Here is a 24,806-nt window from a genome sequence, read left to right as displayed (position 1 = left end):
GTCTGCAATGGCTCTCTAGTCACAGCTATCTGGTCACAGCACGGCACAGCACAGCACAACTGGATTGGATCTTTTGATTCTGGTAATAATTATTTTAGCAGGAAAGCAGTTACAGCACAGCCCGGCTGTTTCTTTTGTTCCCCTTAGGTTTCTGGGGTGAATTCCTGTTTCTGGGATTTGAAGGTCTAGCTGAAAATGGTTCAGCTATAGAATGGGCCTTTCTGCTTGCCAAGTTTCCAGAGTCAGGAGCAAGGAAGATGTCAAGTTCTCGAACAGGGTGCTCCGCCAGCAATCGGTTAGTGGGTGAATCTGTGTGTTTCTAAGTCCTCAGCTGTCTCCATTTATGCTTATGATAAAGGGGTGTGCATGCTGGATTATCCTAAGTGCGCCCCCTTGACAGGCTATTGGCTAGAGTCTCCTCTCTTCCTTGATTGGAGGAGAAAACAGGGTGTCAACATGATGATGTGGGTTTATGAGTCAGAGAATCCTCCCCTTGCCTTTTGAACATAAAATCTACTTTTAGTACAATACATATTTACAAATGTGCAACCTCTGTAACAATAACATATATAGATTACATATTTTGTGGAGCAGATACTCTTCCAAGTCTTGTTGCTGCGGGATCTTGTGTCTGCTTTTGACAGAATTTTGCCCTTTTTGACCGGAACACATGGTCCAATCGTGGATCAAATTTCCACAAATGTGCACATTGTATATGGGCATAAGCGTGTGAAGCTTCATACTTTTGACATAAATACATTTGGTATAAAACTATAATTTCCACTGTTACTTCCCAGAACATAGCACAGAGTTCTGGCGCCTCTTAAAATGTGCAGCCAAAAATTAGCTTCATAAGTCTGGGGTTTACATATTTTTCACAATTTTACACAGTAAATTATCAGTCTTTTTAAAAATGTGTTTGTTGTCCTTGTGAATCAACAAATGGCTCTCTGTCCCTGCCTCCTTCCTCTTCTTGCAGCTCAGGAGCAATCTCCTCCCAGTTACTTCAGTCAGAGGCCCTTTACAATCCTTCCTAATTAGCATCACCTTGAGCTGGAGGAAGTCCATTGTCCCCTTCCCACAGCAGCCCAAATTTTCCTCCCACCCCTTAATCATCACATGGCTGTGTGTTCCTGGTGGAGAGAGGGGCCTGGCCTTTGTGGGGGAAGTTTTTATACTGGTTTGGCTTTGAGTCAGACTTAAATTCAAATGTCATTTTGTTGCATTTTTTCCTTGTTTTAAAATAAACTTGTAATTTCCAAACAAGCAACTACAACACTTATTTCAGATTCTAAACCATGAGGTTTAAATAGTTACAACCTAGGTTACTTGCAACAACAGGTCACTTAAATTTCAGACATTAGATTTCAGTTGTACAAGTTTACAGTTTTAATGCAGGCTTTTGAAAACATTCATTCAGGCATCTGAGGGTACTGCGCCCAGATTTTGACAGATCCCACAGGCAGGCATTTTGGCTGTGGATGTTTTTATGACAAATCCAGCTTTTCAGGATATTGCAATTTCACAATGATTTCTTGAACTCAGTAAATTGTGACACCCAGCAAGAATATTGGATGTTTGTGGGAGTTTTGTGACGGCATTCTGCAGTTTCAGCAACCAAGAAAAAGGATGTAAATGCAAGATGTTGGATTTCTTTCAGCAAGCACTGCTTTTCCCTCTGTGCTCCATGTTTACTTGTTGTGAAGTCCAGTGAAATGTTTCAGGAGTAAAATCTCTGTTCCACCACTGACAAAATACATTGTAGATTTGACAGCCATCTTTTTGTGCTTTGTTGATCACCATTTTCATAGGTTTTGGCGCGCACAAGGGCTTTGCGGCCATTTTGATATTTCTGGCACCACCAGGACACAGGGATGTAGCAGGGCAGAGCATAAGTGGTTTAATACATCCCACAGTAGTCATAAGAAAGCTTTTGTGAGGCACTGCCATAATGGTACTTCCTGGCCAGAAGATGTCAACAGCTGTAAAATGGTATGGGCACTTGGACATATGTAAGCAGTATTTTGAAAATGGCTAATTAATACCTAATGCAAGCAACTGTTGACTTTGTCAATGCTTGTTTTAACAAGACTTCAGTACAAAGTCAGGCTTACAACAAATAAATCAAGTGGGTGAAGGCACACTTGCTTAAGACATTTGTATTTCTCCAGTAGCCAACTGATAGCTGCAATTAAGACATGAACCAGAGGTTGACTGCTTTGAAAACCTGCATACAGCACAGTTTGATATAATTTCTTGATAAAACTAACTCAAGAGATCCCAGCCGGATGTGTTTTGGGTGGTGAGTGGCAGAGATGGACTTAGAATAACCATAATGATGTGTTTATGTATATAGCACCTTAATCCAAAGCGCTTTACAGAACACTTATTTACATACAATCTCACCCATCCAAAATTGGTACTCATTTATCGACCTTGAAAGGATGAAAGGCTGAGTTGGCCTTGCCGGAATTCGAACCTGAGACCTGCTAATCACGGTCAGATCGAAGCAGCAAGCGCTCAACCCGCTGAGTTATCTTAGCAGCCACAGAGATTAGCATGAACATGGGCAGACATTGGCCTGAAAAACGCTGACAGGCTGTGCCTCCTTTCTCAAATCCCATCTTTAATATTTGTGTCTCATAGGTTGCACGTTAGAGCTACCTAACAGTCAAAACTAAAATCGGACACTAGTATTTCCCAGCCAGAGCAAACATGTGACGAAAAAAGGCATGCGAACAGCATGCTTAGAAACAGTTCATCCCTGACTGGCTGTGAACAGTGCTCCCACACAAACCTACCAGCTGTACTGTGCAACAGGTCACTGTGCCCCAGTCCTACAGACATCTGTTTTACTCAACTAAATGCAATCGTTGTTCGTCTTGGATTGCTCGAAAATTATTTGTTTTCTGTGTGTTATGCTAAAAAAACAAGAAAATGGATACATGTGTGCCTCACCCGTGTGAGGGGTTCCATTTAAACTGGTGTTATCTCTTCTGTTAAACACTTAGGGCTTGATTCACAGAAGTGTTTTGTAATGGTGCAGTCCTATAGGAAAACGCTCTGTGAAACAGGCCCGTAGTCCTGCTGGTTAAGACAGAAACCAGGCACCCATCCATCGAAATGTGTCAAGTTACGAATCACTAAAGAACCCCGCCAGTAAGTTATTCCCTCGCCTTTCCTATGCACCGCCATTACCTGCTCCTGCCGGCTGGTGTCTGTCAGGCTTGCAGCGCGTGGTGTCTTTTTGATAATGATGCAAGGGTTTCACGCTGCAGAAAACCCTTGAATTAAAAATAGATCGGATGCAGTTTAACACATTTAAAAAAGTGTCGAAAGTGAACAGTAAACATCTCTGCTGTGGAACTCAAGGTTCTGAGAAAAGCATGGAATAACCACGAGAATTACAACATGAATGCAGGGTTTTAAAGGTCACAAAGTCGGAAACTGAATCTCAGCAAGATATTTGATTAAGTATAAGTAGAACATCTGTGCAACAAATGCAAAATGAGAGCAAGGCGATATTGACCCTAATTTACAAAAGAATTTTCCAATGGGAAAACCCTATTAAAACCCTATTAAAAAACGCTTTGTCAATCAGTCCCACCATTGTGTGAGTGCAGCAAGATACCAGCTGCACCAACCGTACCCTCCACAGCAAACCATGTATTTGTATTTGATTGTATTAATTCAGGAGGTCTTTGGAGAAGAAAGCAAATGTAGAGAAAGAAGTAACAGTGAGCTGTCAATCTTGTCTGCAGGTGCTTGACAACAGTCTCTAGGGGATACAACAACGGGTTGGTGATGAGGAAGCGGGTTAACGGAAACGGGGGATAGGGCATATTTACTGTTGGGGTAGTTACATGTTCACACTATAGTACCAATAATGTACACATAGCATTGTCCCACTCTTCCAGAGGGTAGAAGCCACTCAGCTACAACATGAAACTCTGTCACCCACCTATCACAGGCATTTTCCTGGACAGATGAAGTGCTTTTAGCACCGTCTTTTGAACCTCAATGGATCTCTGCGGGCAAACCACTGTACAATCTCATGGTACAGCAAACTACATAGTGAGGGAGAACCATCTCCGACACCCAAAATCCGAAAGACGAGGCATTGGGCTTCCTTTTTTCCTTCTAAACCTCGATGGAGACAGCTCTGATGCCCTTCCGCTCTCACACGTGTTAGCTTATACATGTATTACATGTTCACACACAGCATACCAACATGATAGGCACAGAGGCAGACTAGACAACACAGTGCCACACAATGATCTACCGACTTGCGCACCTAATGGATTCAAATCACTGCCAAGAGGAGCATTGCAGAACAGAAGTTCCCACTATGGTCATCTTCAAGAAATCAGTGTTGTCATATAAACCAAAAGAACAATGCGCATCTCATGTACCACTAGAATCCTCTCCTGCTTGGACTCCAGTCTTCACGACAACTGAGCACTATGTGGAAAAGACTCTTTGCACAACCAACAGATACGATGGCAGATACGTGCTATACACATACCTATTTTTTGTTTTGTTAATGTGGTTAGTTCACAAAGAACGTTACACATATCAAGTAATAATCATAACATCACAAATGACAAGAACAGACATACAATCTCAAGATTACAATTCGCAGTTCCCATCACATTAACCAGGTAGTCTCATAATAACACAAATAATCTCACAATAACACAGAATTACGAAAGCACAATGTCACAAAATCCCAAAATGCACAAATGCACATCACTGAATTAGAAGTAAATGAAAAATCTGATATTTCTAGCCACCATAATATAATTTCTGTTCGGTATTGACATCGTCCAAATTCAATAAAAAAAGTACCACTTCTTCAAGGGAACAGAGATAATATGGACACAATGCAGTACCACATTTCTAAAGAAAGTTAGCATCAATACAGTGAAAAAAACAGAAGATTACCATATACTTGAGACATTAATATTCCTAAATTGAACAAGAAGCAGGAAGGCCTACAACAAAAAGAGAAAGAGGGCTAACAAGCAACATTAAAAGCAACAAAACAAAATGTTAGCCTAGCAAATGGATAGTACATTTTGTGTCAGATGTGATGGTGACACAACACTACATATATTTTTCAAAACATATGAAACACAGTAGGGTGACGATATTTAAAATTAAGGATAAAGCTAGAGTCTGTGCTTGTGTGTGAAGTGTTTATAAATATGGGCAGCACCAGCCTAGAGATTACAAGGGTTTCAGCCTTCCCACTTTGTGGCAGAAACAATCACTCTGATGTAATGCCCAACCCATGGCTCTGATGGCAAGAGCCTGTCAAATTTCTTACGCCCCTGCACTCACCGATCTCTATAACCACTCCTTTGCTATGGGTTCTTTCATCTCCTCCCTCAAACACTCCCTTGTGCACCCCTCCTTAAAAAACATCACAAGACTCCTCCTGTACAGCCAACTACCACCCCATCTCTATCACCCCCTTCCTTAGGAAACTGTTGGAGAAGTTGGCCCTTTCCCAACTCAACTCTCAGTGAACTTGTTGGCGGTCTCCATGACCATCATTCTGGTTTAAGAACATCCAAAGGCATGGAACCTGCTCTACTGAACACATGTGAAGGACTGCTTGCATCCCTGGATTGTGGGGTGCATTTAAAGGCCCCAAACAGAACTCCCTTTCACATGAATAGCAGAATTTTAAACACTGAAACAAATATGGCCTGGCATTTGTTTTTTCGTTTTTCAAGTAAAGTTAAGGAGCCATATGGAAAGGGGCCTACCTGCCATTACCAATGGATAAGCATAATTGCAATTTGCAAAAGAGGGAGGAATCAAAGATCCCTGTCACATGGAAAAGAAAACAAAAACGGCGTGCACATGTGTGTGCAGATAAAAACAGTTTGAAAAAGTAAAAGGTAAACAAAATCACTGCTCACAGAATTATTTCATGAAAACAAAACATGATGTGTGGGTTGATAATGAGAAATGTATGCTATGCTTCACCCACAAAACTCCAGTGACTTTGTCTTCATGGAAAATGTCAGCCCAAGGCACACCTTTCTGCTGGCTGTGGCCAAAACTTCACAAAGACATCTCCCACTTCCAGCCTGGATGTCACAGCCTCCATCTAATGACCAACCACAATAAAACATTCCTGTTAAAGGCATTGCAATTCAGTGTTCTCCAGACCTATGAGTGAAAATGGGGGCACCCACTTCAAAGAGCAAGCTTCCAACACAAAGGAGACTGATAAAGGCACAGGGTGACCAGTGAAAACAAATGGCTGGAGGCAGGAGCAGGATCATTTGTCCCACACTAAGATTCACAATGTATTGAAAAGGACTATTATCATTTAGGTCTTTTTCTCAGCTATCATTAGGTGGATGGATCTCATCTATGTACCATTTATTATGTAACTTCCAGGCGATTTTGGGGATATACAATTCATCTTGCTGTGACTCTGGGAGCTATAAGGGCCAGCTAAACTATGTTTCTGGCTGATCTGCATATGTTCCAAATGTGAGAGTTGGTGAATGGGTGGAAAATGAAATTAGGACTATTCTTAATAACTTACACATTCATAACTGTTGTGCTTTTTATGGAAAGAGCAGAAAGGTGCCACATGGCCATGCTACATGATACAGATTTGGGGGCAAACTTATCTAATTCCTCATGATTAGCTGAAACAGGAAATATGTTTAGTCTGGAAGTTGCTAGTAACATTATGAAGTTGTGATACATATGATATGATATGATATGGCATTTGTAACGCGCCTATACACAAGTGTTTCAAGGCGCGACGAGGCAGGGAGAGGGGAACAGGGGGAAGACAGACAACGATCCTACTTGGCCAGGTGTCATTCAGATTGCGCAAGTGCAGGGGTAGTGGGAAGGGAAGAAGTGCAAGGGGGGAGGGGGGAAGTGCAAGTGGTGGAAGGGGGAAGTGCAGTACAAGGTAAGTAGAATAAAATAAATAATAAATAAATAAATAAGGAGGGCCAGCTGGTGGCAAGTGCAAGGTAAGTGCAGGTAAGTGCTGGGAAGGGGGGGCTGGAGGGATACAGAGACAGTCCCGCAGTGCAGGGGTTTCCACGGAGGCAGTGCAAGTGGAGAGTGGCTGGGCCCAGGGTCGGGGAGAGTGGCCCAGTTGCAGATTCAGTGCAGTTTCAGCGAAGAATTAGCAGGGGAGATGGAGAGAGAAAGCAGAAGCAAAGAGGAAGGTTTTGAGGTGCTTCCTGAACCGGAGATGGTTCTCCTCAAGTTTCAGGGAGGCAGGAAGGCTGTTCCAGAGGGAGGCCCCGCCGCGGAGAGAGATCTACCCCCAGCACGTTGCTTCGAGAAGCGGCTGACCCTGAGGGAGTTGGAGACGGATGAGCGAAGGGATCGGGAAGGAAGATATTTAGGAAGAGAGAGTTGAAGGTATTTAGGCCCCAGGCCCCAGAAGGCCTTGTGGACAAGGCAGAGGGTTTTGAACTTTATCCTCGCAGCCACTGGGAGCCAGTGTAGAGATTTCAGTCCTGGAGAGATACGGTCCCTGGGCTTGAGGCCAAGGACAAGTCTCGCAGTTCTGTTCTGGATGAGTTGCAGAGGGCGGATAGTGGAGGCAGGCAGATTAAGAAAGAGGCTGTTACAGTAGTCCAGCTTCGAGAGAACCAGGGCTCGGGAGACAGTGAGCTTCTGGGGGAAGGAGAGGAAGGGAAGAATACCTCTGAGGAGGTGCAGCTGGTAGTGTGACTTCTTTGAGACGTCGGATATATGCGGAGAGAAGGAGAGTGTGGAGTCGAAGATAACCCCGAGGTTTTTTGCCTTGCAAGTAGGAACAGGAAGAGGGCCAAGAGAGGCCGGCCAGAGAGCTGCAGGGAAGGAGGGGGTGGGTGTGCCGATGAGTAGAATCTCAGTCTTACTGGCATTAAGGCAGAGGTCATTGGCGGCACACCATTCCTGGATAGCAGACAGACAGTCAGAGATGAGGGAAGGATAGGAGGAGGCGAGGGTAGCCTGAAAATGAGCTGGGTATCGTCCGCATAGCACTGAAAGTTGGGGCAGAGAGCGGCGATGCGGTGGGCAAGGAGTGCCAGATACTGGCTTCAACAGCCAGGGAAAAAGATTAGATCCCTGGGGGACACCACAGGTTGAGAAAAAGATGTCAGAGAGGAAGGACCCCAGTTGGACCTGGGAGGGTCGATTGGAGAGGAAAGAGGTCAGCCACGCCAGAGCCTGACCAGTGATACCCAGATTATCACGGAGACGGTTGAGCAGGATGGCATGGTTGACAGTGTCAAAGGCAGAGGAGAGATCGAGCAGGATGAGAACACACGGAGTGTTGGAGTCGAGATTCAAGAGCAGGTCCTCACGGATGTTCAGGAGAGCAGTTTCCGTGCTTCTGGCAGCTCTGAAGCCAGATTGATGGTCATGAAGACTTCCAACAGATTCAGCATGGAGGTTAAGCTGGGAGATGGCCAGTTTCTCCAGGAGCTTGCCCAAGAAGGGAGTGATGGAGATTGGGCGATAGTTAGCCGGGCAGGAGGGGTCGGAAGAGGGTTTCTTAAGAAGAGGGTGCACAAAGGAGTGCTTAAGGGGGGATGGGAAGACTCCAGAGGCGAAGGAGTGGTTGCAAAAGTCAGCCAGGGCCGGAGCCAGGGAGTTGATGTGGTCCTTGATAGTTTTGGAGGAACAGGGGTGAACCTGTTTAGACGAGACTTTCATAGATCGGACTTGTCTGGAAACCTCGTCAGCAGAAAAAAGGGGAAAGGCAGAGAAGGAGGGAGGAGGGGTGGCTGCAGAAGGGCCAGAGGAAGAGGCAGGAAGGGAGGGAGGGAGGTGATAGGAGGAGAGTGAGGACAGGATGTCCTGAGTTTTAGAGATAAAGTGAGAGGCCAGTGCAGTGCAGAGGGCCTGGGAGGGGACAGGAGAGGTAGAGACAGCAGCAGGGTTGGCAAGCTCCTTGCAGATTTTAAAGAGTTTGGCCGAGTTGTTAGATGCCGCAGAGATGCGGGCTTGGATAAGGGCTCTCTTCTTGGTGAGAACGGAGAGACGGTATTGCCTTTGGAGCAAGCGGCAGGCCAGTTTGTCAGAGGATGAACATGAGGCACGCCATTTCCTCTCTGCCACCCTGAACTTGTGTTTAAGGGTGACGAGATCCGAGTCATACCAGGAGTTACATTTGGCTTTGGGCTTCAGGCGGACTCTCATGACAGGGGCAAGGATATCAAGAGTATCAGATATAGCAGAGTGGAGCATGGAGAGGGCTGTGTCAGGGTGGGAGTCAGCCGAAGGGGTAGGAGGGGGCGAGAAGGTGATAGCGAAAGCCTCAACTGACACGCGCTTCATGGGTCGGATGACATTACATACATAACTAGTGTTTGCCAAAAAAGTTGAAAGGAGAACAAAGGATGATGACAAATGGAAATGGACATGTGTTGTTCCCGAGCACTAAACCCATCCTGACTTGGAGGCTGGGTTTGGGAGGAGAGAGCAGAGTAACTGTCCAATCCTAGTGGCAGGAATTATTGCAGGGTACCTTCCCAAGATTGTAAAAATGGTGGTGTCATTGCTGCTTCATAGGGGGGACTGCACTAGGATAGGAGACAGAAAAGGAGAAAGACAGGAACAGACAGACAAGAGACAGACCATCAGGAAGGCTGCTGAAACAGACCATCCGACAGCAGTAAGGAGACACCAGAGGAGATTGCTGAGAGCACATCTGAGTGGAGTTGTCTATCTCTAGGAAGGCATGAAAGCTGACTGGGTCCTATGGTGGAGAGCACCAGACCCCTGCCCGATCTTTCCAGAGGATACTGCGATGCAGCTGGCTTTCCTGAACCTTAAACAGAGGCTTGCTATGTAAGTAGAACTGAGCCCTGGGAAACCAAAAGGTGGGGGGGGTTTGCTTGCCTTGAATCCTTTCCCTTTATTATGGGTGAGGAGGGGGGGGGGGTACTGTGTAGATCATTGATCCTTAGCCTATGTAACCAAACATATTAATTTTATTCATTCCCCATTTGGCAGAACACTATGTGGGGAATTTTGTTAAAATTCAAAATGAACAAAGCTCATTCCCAGTGTTTGCTGAAAACTATAGCCTTTACTTTAATTGGGTAATCCATGTTGTCCAGCTGACCCCAACCTCTTTAAGGAAGAGGGGTGTCTTTGTTCTTAAATCTGTCCAGCCTTTTTATCCAGCTTCCCCAACACAGGCCATTCAGTAAGGGGGGTCTGAAATCCAAAATTCCCCAAAGCATTCACATTTTTCTGTCTGACTTCCCAACACAGACCAAAGCAAGGGTGGTATGAAAAACAAAGCAATACATCACCCTGTGTTTATTTTAAAAGCAAAAGTGTGAGTGAAATTATAATTGCCATATGTATTTTTATCAATCTTGAAATCCAACTGCTACCCGTTTAAGCCTGTAGGAAAATCAAAATCACACAACATTACATAAGTGCCTTTGTTATTGATCACTGTAATTATTTTTTTAAGTGAAATTTGCAGAAAGTAAGAATTGTGTCTGTGTTCTTTTTAGCTGACTTTTGTGATTTATTTATGCTGAGAGAAGTTGATTGTGTTGTGCCACGGATAAAGTGTTTTGATTGACATTTTCAGACTAATTTCTATTACTTTCAATTTTAATAAATACCAATATATTTCCTATACACCGGCCTGGTTCTTGGCTCATTGTTAGCTCAGGCGAGAGGCATCCAAGGGGCATGATATGTGTCTGAGATAGGGCTAGAAAAAATAATCTGTTAAACGGTTTGTTGCGTAACTGGATTCCAACTCTGCTGCTGTCCTCATACTTCTTGTTCTCTCCTCTGCATTTGACAGTCGACCACTCCATCCTCATACAAAGGCTCCATGACTCCCTTGGTATCTCTGAGTGGGCACTGGACTGGCTGACCTCCATCCTAACTGACTGCACATCCTGGGGTCCTTTTCCTCTCCCAGTTCCCTCTCTACCTGTGGTGTCCACCAGGGCTCTATTCTCTCACCATGGCTCTTTGACATCTACCTTACTCAGCTGGCACTCCTCATCTTCTCCTTCTGCCCCAATTTCCAGTGTTATGCTGATGACACACAACTCTTCTTGAAACTCCCAGCTGACCCTCTTTCACCCTCCATCATCCATGACTGTCTTTTGCCATCCAGGCCTGGTGCTCTTCCAATGATCTCTGCCTCAATGCCATCAAAGCAGAGATCCTTCCCATCGGGACCACTGCACCTGACTTCTTCCCTTCACTCTGGCCTTCTTCCATGTGCTCACCCCATGTTATCCTCTTCTGAAGCCAGAAACCTTGGAGTCATGTTCTACTCCACTCTCTCTTTCCTACCTCACACTCAAGACATTGCGAAGAAGTCCCACTTTCAGCTCTTCCTTCTGAAAGGAATTCAACCTGTTCTCACCTTCTCCCAGATGCTCTCTCATGGTTCTCTCTAGCATTGACTATTTTAATAGCCTCACGCTGAATCTACCTTTGCCCACTCTGTGACTTCTCCAGCTAATCCAGAATAGGGCAGCAATACCTCATCATTGGCCTCAAGCCCAGGGACTGCATCTCTCCTGCCCTAAAGAGTCTTCAGTGACTCCCGGTTGCTTCAGGGATTAAATTAAAACTCCTCTGCATCATCCACAAGGCTGTTTGTGCCGAGGACCACACTATCTGCAATTCTTTCTTAATAAATATTCCGCCTCTAGACCTCTGCACTCCCCTGGCACCAACTCTTTGTGTGTAAAGCATTTTGTTAAACAGAGGGCAGGAGGTTGATCGCTTAACTCAGTTATCAATGTTCCCTCTAAGCTGTGCACAGCTTGCCCAGCTTCCTTCTGGGTGCCGCTCAGAATAATTGTAGCAGCACACACAGACAATTCCACCAATTCAAAAAGATTTAATAAGGCACAAGCCACAGCAGATACCTAATATTTGCCTCCTTGCAAAATTAAGATAAATAGTAATAACTAGTCTTGATATTCTGATCTAGCCTGTTTTCATCGCCCTACTATGCAATCTTGACCGTAAACACCTAAAAATCCTAAAAACAGAATACACTCACAAGAGGTTAAAAACTAATATGAAAAAATGTCTCCAGAAACAGAAGATGTAGCTAAGATATGCCTGCACACATTAACCATATAAGCTTCCCTCCCCACTTATGACTTATGACTCTAATTTCTGCCCTAGGCCACATTCAGATATTATCAGATAACCCTGACTATGCCTGTTTTGGCTCTGCAAAAGGTTACCAGACATGTACCTACATCCACTTGTTTTCTGTTGTTATAATATGAATGACGTTCAAGGAAAAGTCGTTGTTACTCATGGTTCCTTAGTAAAAGCGTTACCCAGACAGTAACCCAACTGTTGGCTCAGATATTGGATACTGACTGTAATTAAACAGGCAAATTGGATGTGTAAGCTCATCCTATGCTTCCTATTCTTTGTACATATGTCACACAAGCACTTTGTAGTGTCCCCTTGCAAGATAATGCATTATAAAACTCAAATATTAATTTTCTCTCTAAAGATTTTGAGTATGCAAATACCATGTTCAACGTCACCTACTTTAGCATTGGTAACATTGCCCTATAAGTGGAGAGCAGCATCGCAATATCATTTTCGTGGCCTGCAAGAAATAATGGATATGGACTATTCCTGGCATTATTTGCATATAGTATTAGGGAAATGGATATTCAGATGACTTGAATACTTTTAACACAATCGGCATCCTTTCCACGATTTCTGAGTTCCATGGGGCATAGACCTTAACATATTATATGGTAATTTGCTTCTATATAATAACACTGAGCACTTGTATAATCCTACTTAACAATTTAAAGTTGGGCATGGTAAACTTGCATTCACTTCATAGTAATTGTGCACATGCAGATTCATGACATTTTCTTAAACTGCACATAATGTCATAATGAGGCTTTAAATGTGGAAATATGGTTTTCTTGCATAGTATTGTGGGTATGCAAATATCCCAATTAATGCTTTACTACTACAATCCCTCACATTTTACAGGGCCCTGTCAGATAGTATTGGAGGTCAGCACAGGAGCCTTGGAGGGGTAAGAGTAGAAGGGCACAGAAGAAACATCTTCAAGGTGAAGAACAAACCGGTAACGTTCAGAAATCAAATCAGATGATTTGGAAGTACAGTACAGTGAAGGAAATGTGTTGTCTGTTTGCTTTAGGATAGGAAACTCTAGTAACAGTCTAGGGAACTGCACCTTCTGTTTCTTTTCTCAGCTGCTGAGGGCTTTGCAAAATAATCATGTGTATGCGTTTATTGCCTCTAGTATACCCATTTATCTTGTTCAACTGATACCAGTGAATTTCACAAGCGGGGTCTCTAGTTAAAGAAGAAGACACTCAATCTGGTGTGCCTGTGAGCATTGCTGCCATTGACCTAAAAGGCAAATAGCTGTGATTTTCTTCAACGGGGCTCCTGAAGAAATCTCAGCAAGGCTCTTGTTAAAATGTATCTAGGCTGTGGTGAGGAACAGTGGCAAAAACTATATGCTGCATTGCATGTCCTGTCATTTCACCTCCTATCTCAGGGTTACTAAGCGGGTTCTGATATGATTTTACTCCCTACTTGGAATCAAATTATTTTTCCAGGAGTACAGAAATTATTTGCTTGACAGGAAGGATATTTAATGCTTATATGTTCTTTTCCCTAAAAATTCCACTTGACATCGGACAGTAATATTATTAGAGCTCCTACCTATGCCACTGCTCTGATCGTCAATTATTTGAAAAAACATCAGTGGGCCCTTGTGGGTAGTAATAGGGGGAAAGCTTCTTCCTATATGTTCATGGTTTCTTGTTTTTTTTGGGCACAATTTTCTGATTTTAGAGAGTAGAAATTGATGGTCATATGTCATTTAGCAAAAAGGCTTGTGTTAAGTAAATGTTGTCACAACTAACAGGACAAAGTAATGTGGACAGTAAGCAGAGACCCAGGTATTCTGATCATCATATTCTGTAGTGCAGTTATTCTGATGCAATTATTATAGAGGAATTATAGAGGAATATTCTCCTGGCCCTTGCATTACTTTGATAAAGTGAAACATGAACTCCTGTTGGCAGGCTTCCTTCCAAATTATTTTTAGTTTCCATTATTCCATTTGCAAAAATTGTATTCAATCAAAATGTTTGGACAACCACATCATTGATAAGCAATATTTGTTTTTTGTAATAAACATTAATGTTTTATTTCAATGGCATTAAAAACTTTCTGCATTGTCTCTGAGCGGTATCAACAAACGAATAGCCATAACTAAACGTATTGTTTATCCATACACAGCTTTTTTTGTGCATACACATTTTTGCTCTGCACTGGAGTACTTTTGGTAGGTACTATGGCATATCTTGAAGTCATGGACTGATTACTGAGCTCTTCTTATAATCACATACATTTTTTTACCTATATATATTTGGAATAATTGTTGTAAAATGCACATTTTACACTGATTTGTAAAGAATTGCAGTGGTTGGGAAGGGAAAATACCCTTCCAAACTCTTCAGAGATGGTACCTGACTAAGTACGCACGCTCACAAAGTGGCTTACCTCCTTATTCAGTTGCACACAGGAAAAATAATGTGTGCACGAAAGCTAACCATTCCCGCACTTGGGGAAAAATAATTAGAGGGAACATTGGGTAGGACCCCTTCTTTGGAAAAGCTTCCCCCTCCCTCTTCGTCTTGAGCAGGCCTTTCTTAAATTCATGAAGATTCTCAAGACCTTCCTCTTTACCTCCCCCTTCCTTCCTCTCTCCTCCTCTTATCTCACAGTTGCTTGTTTTGGTGTCGAGGGCCCTTGTGCATCCTCAGGGCCCTGACCTCCCACACCAAATCACCCCTGCTTCTGTCTATCCTCAGCACTTGCCTCGGGTCACTCTCCACCCCTGGAGGATTGCACTTAGCTTACATTGCACTTCACCTGTTGTTCACCCTTGAGCAACGCAGCACCTACCCCATTCCCTCTCCCTTCTGCACTTGCACGTTCTGAATACTCACAAGGCATTGGAGGTTTGTCTTTCCCCTCCCCCACGGTATTTAATTTTTTAATGTATATAAATTGTTTCTCGTCCCTTTTCCCCTCCCTGTTGCCCTGTGGATGCTTTGAAACAGTATTTACTTCCTATATAAGCAAATAAGCAATCAATAACGTGATTGCAGGGCAGCCACAGCAGTAAGCATACTGTGGCGGAGTACAAAAGAGTGGTCCGGCAACATCAGTAGTCCTCCACTGGTCTTTAAACTGTGGGTCTCACCTCCCACTCCTGAGGGGAGATGGGGACCTGGCACCTTTCCTAAGGGGGCTCAAATCCCACACCATGAAGTAACATCAAATCTGAATTTCAAGTTAGCCAGAAGCTCCCTGCATGCTATCTCCAGGCAATGGGCACATTCATGGAAATAAGCGTAGCCTGAAAGAAAGTTTCAGCTTGTGTTTCTTTCTCAGTTACTAAAGTCAGCAGCATAGTCCCTGGAAGGAGGGGCACACTGGGACAACTGTGGCTGTACAAAGAGAAAAATAAAACATAACAGAGCGAAAGGGGGAGATTGAAAGGAAGGGAAAGAGGGAGAGAGAGAGAGAGGGAGAGAGAGAGCGGTATACAGTAAGACACAGAGAGGAAGATACAGAGACACTCAGATAAACATATAGACAGAGAGCTATACAGTTTGCCCATGTGATATAAACTTGGGCCATCCAGTCCAAGCTTTATTCTTTGCGCAGTACGACTTTTAGTATTGCTGGGAAGGAAACACCAGAGATGGATGAGTTACTCATGGATGGCAAGGGGCAACTCCCTGCTCTAGAGAAGGGGAGTAAGAGAGACAAAATACAAGAGATGAAAATATAGCTGACCAAAAGGAGGAGAAAAGAGAGACGAAATGTGAGTGAGAGCAGACAGAAAAAAAGAGAGTGAAAGAGAAAGAATGTGAGAGAAGGTAAGAAAGTCAATGTGATGGAGGGCGATCTAAATGATGGAACAAAAGAAAGAGGGATTGAAGAGACAGATTGGTATTGAGGGAAAACCAAGAGACTGCATGAGAGGGAGAACAGAGAGAATGGTAGGGATAAAGGCATCAAACTAAACAAAATGTAAAGATAGAATTAGAGGTAAAGGAGTGATAGAGAAGGAATGGTATCAGGTAATATTATCCCCATAAATAATTTTACATACATATAGTCGCCCGAAAACAACATAGGCAAAATTATTTATGGGGAAAATATATGGGGTACATGGGAGCAGGGGTTGCGGGGGTGACCCCACTCCGTTTAAAAAAATGTGGGAGTTTTGGGGGTGACCCCCACAAGTTCCATATGGTAATATCGCCACAAAATACTGTGCCATTCTTGTATGGTGACATTTTTGTGGGAATATTATCACACCGACCGGAAGGAACAGGAAGGAGTGACAAAGAAAGAGGAAACTAGTAAGTGAATGAATGAAAGAAGTGATCAATAATTCAAGAGGGAATGTGATAACATAAAAGAGAGTGCAAAAAATGTAATAAGAATACTGACCGGACATCTGAGGGGGAAGGGATAGAAAGAACAGAGGAGGGATTGTGATAAATTTACAGATAGCGAAAAGAGAGCAGGGTTAGACGAGTGATATGGGAGCAAAGAAGGCAGTGCTCCAAAACAAAACAAAAAATATGTTTTGAGTGAGCCTGTTCCATGCTATGTAAATTCCTTCCTCAATAATCAGTCTTTTGATCTTTTAACCCCCACGCCCATCTACCTGCAATGAAACAATTTCAGACAATTGTTTCAATAATCTGGCTTCAAACACTCTTTAATCCTCCAGACGCAGAAGCATACTTTCAAATTCTCTTGGTGGTGTCCTCCTTGGTATACATGTTCATCCTCCTAGCAAGCCAAATGTTATCTTGACCTCCATGGGATACCCCATAAAAACATCCAAGTTTGTCTCTCCATCAAGGCTAATTTAGTTCAGAGTTATGCATGAGAGTGGGTGAATATGACAATAGGCATGCCGTCACCCACAAACAACCCCTGGATAAGGGCTTGCTCGACATGCCACAGGAAGCCCTTTAAACATGCCAGCTAACCCCATGACCAGGGATAGTTGGGTGGCCCACATGTAAAAATGTTTCTTCATGGGGGCTTGGCATAAAACAGATTGAATACCACTTCCTACGATAAAGCTAACGGCTTAACTTCTGGGCTAGCATTTAGAAGGCCCAAGCCTCTAATGATTATCATCTTTTTAAAACTATCAACTGAATTACAGAGAAAGATGCATATAATGCCCCAAAGGAAGATGAAATAGCTATGCATCCTCCTAGCTTCAGAGGAAGATGGGGATCAACAACACATTGTTTTATTGACCCCACTTACTACTGTAAAGAGAAACCAGCAAAACAAAAACTGAATGGTAAAAATAATCTAAAGGGCCAAATAATCCCTGTACCTCTTTGCAAGGGAAACAAAGATGTATTATATGCAAAAGGGTCTCAGACAGTCCCATAGAGATGAACAACCTAGAGCTCAATCCATCTCGAGAAGTTACAGGTTATATAGCGGAACACAGCAGAATTTCATTATGTAGGTTACAATATTATCCCACCAAACTCATTGACTACCACCTATAGAACATGTTCATACCCCCAAAGTCTCTTGACCGATTGGCTACATCATCACTAGCAAATCCAGGTATGAGATTGGTCAATTAGACTTATTGAAATACTAATAATTGAGACCGTCGTGTGATGTGCACCCCTCCATTCCAGACGCGTTGAAAGTAAACTGCTGTTTTGATAAGACAATATAGACCTTCTCATTATACCAGATGCTGAGGCATACAGAAGCTGCATCCCCAACCTTCTACTAACTGTGTTTGTATCACCTTTTCTCCGCCTATACCAAAGCACTGAACGTTCGAGACACAGCTCCCTCCTTATCTCCTTTCAACCCCAGTTGGCTGGTAATAATATGACCAGAGCACCACTCTCGAGTCTGAATTTCAGGGATGTATTGGTGTTTGGTTGTACGTGTGATTGTAATTCAAATGGGATGACTGCTTTGAGGTGAGGGCAGTATTGCTTTAAATCTCCTCCTTGACCATTGGCATCACACAACCATATGCACATCCCTTCCTGCTCTTTCTTCACCTAACATTCCATTCCCACCATGTTCAGACCCTGCACAATTATCATTTATATGTGTATCATGGGTGTCTCTGACCTCGGCTTCTCTACACGGGAACAGGAAGGAGGGTTTGTTTTTGGAGCTGAGCTAAAACTGAGCCGCAGCTGTGCAGTATTCATTGTGTAGTAGAGCACAGCATCCAATATGGCGACACTTCTGCCATGTTACACACTGACCTCGCTCCTACCACAGTACCTAGCTGATGCCATGTTCCACCTCTATCAGCTCTTCCCGCACATTTCACTCCACAACATAACTAGGGTTACGACAACTAAACACAGGGTTATAATACTGCCTTATCTATGACCTCTGCAACATTAGTGTATTTGTTTTTCTTTCTGTGTTGCTATATGTGAGTATCTAATATGTGTCAATCGTACCTAAAACAATGCATGCACCTTCTGCATTGCAAACCTCAGTCTGGTCTCATGATGGTGTGTCCTAATAGGTTTTTCTGAGCCTGAACCTTTTTGCCTGACAGGGACACTGTACATGCATATCAACATTACCAGCTTTCAAAACTGACATCCACCCCTCTCTCAAAATGGTGAGTCTGGCTCCGCCCCTGTATATGAATGACTGATGGTCAATATATGCCACAACAGAGTTCTGTGACCTACGAGGATCCCAATCGTCCAGAGTCTTTACAGATTATGCATTAGAGTACCCACACAGACTCTCAACTGATCAGATATTTTGGAATGATAGCATTATCCTTTAGTATGGCCGGTAGATTCCCAGGAATCGGATTGTCTGGAAAGACGGTGGGTCGCTCCGTCAACACTCCCATTAGAGCCTCAAGAGAGGCTGCCACTATGCAGCTAAACACCCCCTGTTTCCTTTTCCCTGCCCCTGCAATGACAGAGAAATGCCCCCACCAAACTACCCTCGTGTTTCTTTGCAGTCCTTCCGCTCTCGATGTCTGCAGTGGTCCCCTCCTGCCACGTGATGCAACTAAGTGTTTACAGGTGTTCAGTCTGTAACACATCCTTGGCCACTCTGCGCTCCAGTTACTCAATTAGGAATCTGGGACTCCATCGATCAATTCATACTGTCCCGAGTTTATACTTACTACAATCCCTTTAGTGGACGCTTTTACACATTATCGCTGTTTTAAATGTAGATACTGATAGACCATTCAGTTCTGCATTATCATTAGGCTCTAGGTATTTGGGATCAAATGGGTGTATGTTGCCAGGAGGACTGCTCCCCTCCCCCACTCCCTCCCGATTCAAGTAATGATGCCTGCCCGTTATTGGTGATCATGTCTTCCCCAGGGACATGGCTAGATTAGAAATGCGTGGGGTGATAGCTGGGTTGCACGTGTGTGTAACTGGAGAGTGTTGGAGCAGGTGTGCTCCCGAGGTGTGTGTGGGTGCACGGCTTGCCAGTGGTTGCCAAGCGGTGAAAAATGATGGTGATTATTACAAAAACGCGCATAATTGAACATCAGAATATATCACTGTCTCTCTATTCTGTCCATACCTCAATAGAGCCCTCCCTGTGAGTCTGATAGATTCACTAAGCCATTTATCATACACAAAAACTACTCAAACAGTCACCGATCCCCTTCTTTTCTAATAGTAAAAGATAGCATGTGGGATCTTTTTCTCAAATGTTCTATCACGGGAATGTGATTGATGCGCATTGGAAACACACGTTGCAAGATGAGAACTGCAAATGACCACACCAGTGATCTCTGAAACAGAGAAGCGTTTGCTTTTCATGAGAGATTGCAATGCGGGTGCGTTTCCCCGGTGCCCGTCCCGGATGCATGCGAGCAAGCGGAAGATACGCACCCAGCTACGACGACCTCGAAGTCGCCATCGTTGTCCACGTCCGTGACGGCCACGCCGTAGTTGAGCTGCGGGGGGTTGCTGTCATAGTCCGGCGGGAGGACGGTGCTGGTCACAGAAGAGAACATGGGTTCAGACCGCTGGGAGGCGCCACACAGGAGTGCGAAGGGCAACAGCCAAAGCAGGACCAGCATCTTTTAACAGCTGGAAATAAAAACAATAAAAACCACTTTACATTTATTATTAAATGAGCACTTCAATCTATCTAGCAACAGTAATGAAGCGTGCTTTAGATGAATTGATGTAGGAAATGCAAGTACTATTTTAATAGCCGCAAACTCTGACCATTCTGTGTCTGTGATTTGAAGGCAATGAGAGTTCATTATTTTAGGACTAATTATCTCATTTGTGACTGGTGTAGTGAGACGCCTCCCCAGTTTCCTAAAAACGAACTCCAAAGTGGCTCTGTCTTTGCCCAGGCTGGCAAGTGACACTGAACTCCAACACTAGCAGGCACGGACTGGCCTATAGGTCAATAGGCCCATGGCCGAACCAAAAACACAACATGCTGGTGTCGGCCAGTTTTTTTTGGTCATAATGGCCCACTTTTTGGACCAATTCGGGCCTGTTTGATGAGTTAATTCACTCTGCAGCTAGTAGTTTGGACCAGTGTTGCTGAGTAAATATTCGTTAAAATGCACAATTTGCTTCCAACCTTTTTTCAAAACACTCCCCCTTGGTTACTATCCAAACACTGTCACAACGGGAATGATTAGGCATTTGCATCTATGGGCCACTTTTTCATTGGTGCCCGAGAGAACTTTATGGCTCCGTCCGACCCTGAACACTAGACAGTTTGTTTGCCATAGCCCGATGGGAAATAATTATAATCGTAATAATACAGAGAGACAGTAAGTAAACAGAAAGTAAAAATAGTAGTGATACCACATACATTAAGACATTACACATACTTGTAAGCTTAGCTAAGCACCCTGCCTTATTTATCACATGAACAAAACAAAAGAGATGATGGCTGGGAGGTTTAGAATAAATCTTAACCTCTGACATTGCTCTGTGCATCCCTCCAGACCAACATTCTTCACCTGCCAAGCCATTCCAAAAGTGTAAACACCATATGCAAATCAGGCTTGGTCCCACCCCAAAAGGTGCAGTCCAGCCCAAGCTGCTTGGTCGCATCCCTTCTGCACCAGACCACAATCATCCCCAGATATCTTTCAGCCTCATTGGGCCCCATCAGTGAGAAGGAGCTTGGGTCCCTATGCCCAGAAGGCATGGGGCCCATGTCTCGGCATACCCACCCCAATGGGGGTGATTATAGCAAAACAATAGAGGTGATGTTTGGAAGGTTTAGAATTAATCTTAACCTCTGTCATTGCTCTGATCAACCCTCCAAACCCCTTTTGCAATGGCACAGACAAGTTAAAATATTGTGGTGTGGAAGGCTCACCAGAGCAGTGCGAGTAGTCTAGATGTATTCAAAACCTTCCTTCTGTCAATTTGTTTGTTATAGTTTGTTTCCCTGTGTGAGAGAGGGCATGCCCAGATATGGGTTCCATGCTCGCTGCGCCATAGGAAACCAGCTGCAGTTCACTGGTGAGGCCCAACTGGGCTGCAACATGCCTGGGGTTGCTTGCATTTCTGTGCAGAGGGGACCTGGCTGAGCAGTTCAGGCTACGCTGCTCCCATTGTTGGAAGTACTTGGCTGATTTGCATATGGCTGGAGTCCTGTAATGGCACAGATGAGCTAAGAAACAGTGGTGTGGAAGGTTGCCCAGAAAAATGCGGGTGATTCAGATTCATCCAAAACCTTCCACCCATCACTTTTGCGGTTATAGTTTCTCTCACTATGTGAGAGAGGGTATGCCCAGACGTGGGTCCCTTTCTTTCTGCGCCATAAATAACTAGGCTGCACCTCACTGATGAGGCCCAACAAGGCTGAAACATGTCTAGGGTTGCTTGTATTTCAGTGCAGAAGGTACCTGGTCTTGCAGTTCGGGTACGGCTGTTCCCATTGGTCACAGTACCTGCCTGATTTGCATATGGCTGGACCCATTTTGCAAAGGCGCAGAGATGATAAAAGACAGTGGTGTGGAAGTATGCCCAGAGCAGTGGTTCAGATTTTATTCAAAACCGTCTACCCGTTACTTTGTTGGTTATAGTTTGTCACCCTGTGTGAGAGAGGATATACCCAGACCTGGGTCCTCTGCTCGCTGGGCCATAGGGAACCAAGCTGCACATCACTGAGGAGGCCCAGCAAGGACGAAACATGGCTGGGGTTGTGTGTGTTTCTGTGCAGAGTGGATAAGGCCTAACAGCTTGCCCAGAGGTGGGTCCCTTGCTTGCAGTGCCATAGAGAACCAAGCCAAGCTGCACCTCACTGATGAGGCCCAACAAGGCCAAAACATGTCTACGGTTGTGTGTGTTTCTGTGCAGAAGGGATTTGGCCAAGCAGTTTGGGCTGGTTTGTCCCCATTGGTGGCAGTACCTATATGATTTGCATATGGCTGGACCCCTTTTACAATGGCCCAGATGGGCTAAGAAATAATGGTGTGGAAGGTTACCCAGAGCAGTGTGAGTGGTTAAGATTTATTCAAAACCTTCCACCCATCGCTTTGTTGGTTTTAGGTTGTTTCCCTTTGTGAGATAGGGTATTCCCAGATGTAAGTCCCTTGGTAGCTGTACCATAGGGAACCAAGCTGTACATCACAGTTGATGCCTAACACGGCTGAAACATGTCTGGTGCTGCTTGTGTTTCCATGCAGAGGTGTCCTGACCTAGCAGTTCGGGCTGGGCTGCTCCCATTGTTGGCAGTATTTGACTGATGTGCACATGGCAAGACCCCTTTTGTAAGGGTGTAGAGGAGGTCCTAGACATGGCTTGCACCCCTTCCCCTCATTTTGAGATACCAGGAGCGTACTCGCCAAGGTATGTGATGTATGAGGAGCAAATGAACCAACAAAGAGCTGCACTGGGACTCTGCCCAGTTTACATCAGAAGATCCATACCTGTTGAAGCGCCCATAACCAGACAACCCTGGGCAGCACAGTACCCTATCAGACAGCTGTACCAGCCGCCGATACGAAACGAAGAGTACCTACAAACGGTCCATGAGGAGACCCAAAGAACCCTAGTGGAATGCCAGTGGAAATGACTCAAGGGCCTGAACAGACTCGTGAATGAACAAAAGCAGCTATCGAAGATAGCATGCCAGTGTGAGTAACTACGAAAATAAATGTAATGGACACAGAGAAGAGATTATGTTAAAATGTGAGGAAACGTTGCTAAGAGACAAGATGGAAGCAACTGACCTGTTAAACGTGTGTAAATAGGCTTGGAACGCAAGAGGCAAAAGAAACGATACTGCTTGTAATGCTTAGTAGAAGATTAGAGCGGCAAGCGCCAACCATATATCTACCTCAGAAGGGACATTATACAAATGTTGCAGCTATCTTGTCTTACAAGTTCTAGAGGGTGAGCACTGACCTATGGGCCCGTCAGTGATTTCCTCTCCTCCTGAACACTTGGTAGCGTGAGAATGGTTTTGGCCATTAATTATTGATTATATAATACTAAGACACCTTAGACCGACAGCACAAAGCATTCCGGCTGAGTAGACTGAGAAGCTCCCCGTGGACAATGATAGAGTAAGTCCATAATAAATCTGCAATGGGTCTGAAGGAATCCACCTTTCCAAGCATAACCCTTCTCGTTCCCACGGGCAGCTAATCGGACGAAAAAACCTTAAAAGGCTGGAAGAGGAAGGGGCGGTGATCCTGAAGTCCCAGAGAGGAAAAGATGTGATCGGTGAGTGAAACAACAAACTTATTACTTTGGCAAATGTTGTGTAGGCATTAGAGCCAGTAAGGGAAAGGTAATGGTGGGTGGTGGAGAAAAATTAAATAGTCAGAAGTAGAGAAGACTGTATATATATAGGGGGTAATGACTCGAGCATAAGAGATAAAGAGTGGATACCGGGGGGACACCCGAGCGAAAAACAAGGAGTACCGGGGGGACACCCGAGAGAAAAACAAGGGATACCGGGGGGACACCCAAGATAAAAAGGAAGGATTACCAGGGGGACACCTGAGATAAAAACGTAAGGATTACCAGGGGGAGCACCTGAGATAAAAACAAAGGATTTGCCTTATTCCTGCGCTTTAATACAGCGGTCAAAAGAAACGTGAACTCAGAGCCCACAGTGAGGGGGACAATTAGGCTACAGTAACGTTTAAAGGCGTCATCAAGGGAGTTCGTTTAAATCCCATGATGAGTTATTGATTAGAAGGCAGGTATACGTATGACCAGCTGGTGTTCGCCTAGTCTGTCAAGTGTCTGTAATACGTGTCTTGTTGTATGTCAAATGTAAACTAATTGTATTATTGATTGTTTGAAATGCATTTTGGCTTTACGCGATTCTGTAACTAAGAGGGAATCGCCATTGAATTGATGGGTTTTGAGTAAATTGTTGGTATAAATTTTGGTGGGAAAAGATTGGATTGGAGCTTGCGTATGTGGTGCTTGTTCATACTATTGGAAGGTTAAAGAAATGTATAAATACTGTTAGTGACAAAATTAAAAATGGAGGAAGTTACCGCACTTGCGCATTTGTGCAAGCAGCTACCCAAGCATGCACCTAAACTGAAGAAGTATAGCACAGAGTGGGTTAAGGATAACTGCCCACAAGATGTTTATGCTGTGGCCCCAGAACGGGTCCCTTTATAAAGCCGTTTTACAGCATATGACGACTTTCCTGCATGCCACATATACTGGCAAGAAGCTAGAGAAACGTCTTGCTGTTCTAGAACT

The 24,806-nt window shown here is 44.2% G+C and overlaps 1 protein-coding gene across 2 annotated transcripts in view; it reads right to left on the bottom strand.

Annotated features, from left to right (window-relative positions):
• CRTAC1 (cartilage acidic protein 1) overlaps positions 1-24,806 on the bottom strand; it is a 2,821,007-nt gene that overhangs the window by 2,385,009 nt on the left and 411,192 nt on the right. For both annotated transcript variants that reach the window (XM_069611550.1, XM_069611549.1), the window contains exon 2: positions 19,983-20,183. In XM_069611550.1, coding sequence (XP_069467651.1) covers positions 19,983-20,173 — 191 coding nt within the window. In that variant the 5' untranslated portion in view covers positions 20,174-20,183. The remainder of the gene's footprint in view (positions 1-19,982; positions 20,184-24,806) is intronic.

Source organism: Ambystoma mexicanum, chromosome 8 (genome assembly GCF_040938575.1).
Source record: "Ambystoma mexicanum isolate Mex_15411 chromosome 8, UKY_AmexF1_1, whole genome shotgun sequence".
Classification (NCBI taxonomy): domain Eukaryota; kingdom Metazoa; phylum Chordata; class Amphibia; order Caudata; family Ambystomatidae; genus Ambystoma; species Ambystoma mexicanum.
This window is presented reverse-complemented; position numbering and strand designations above follow the sequence as displayed.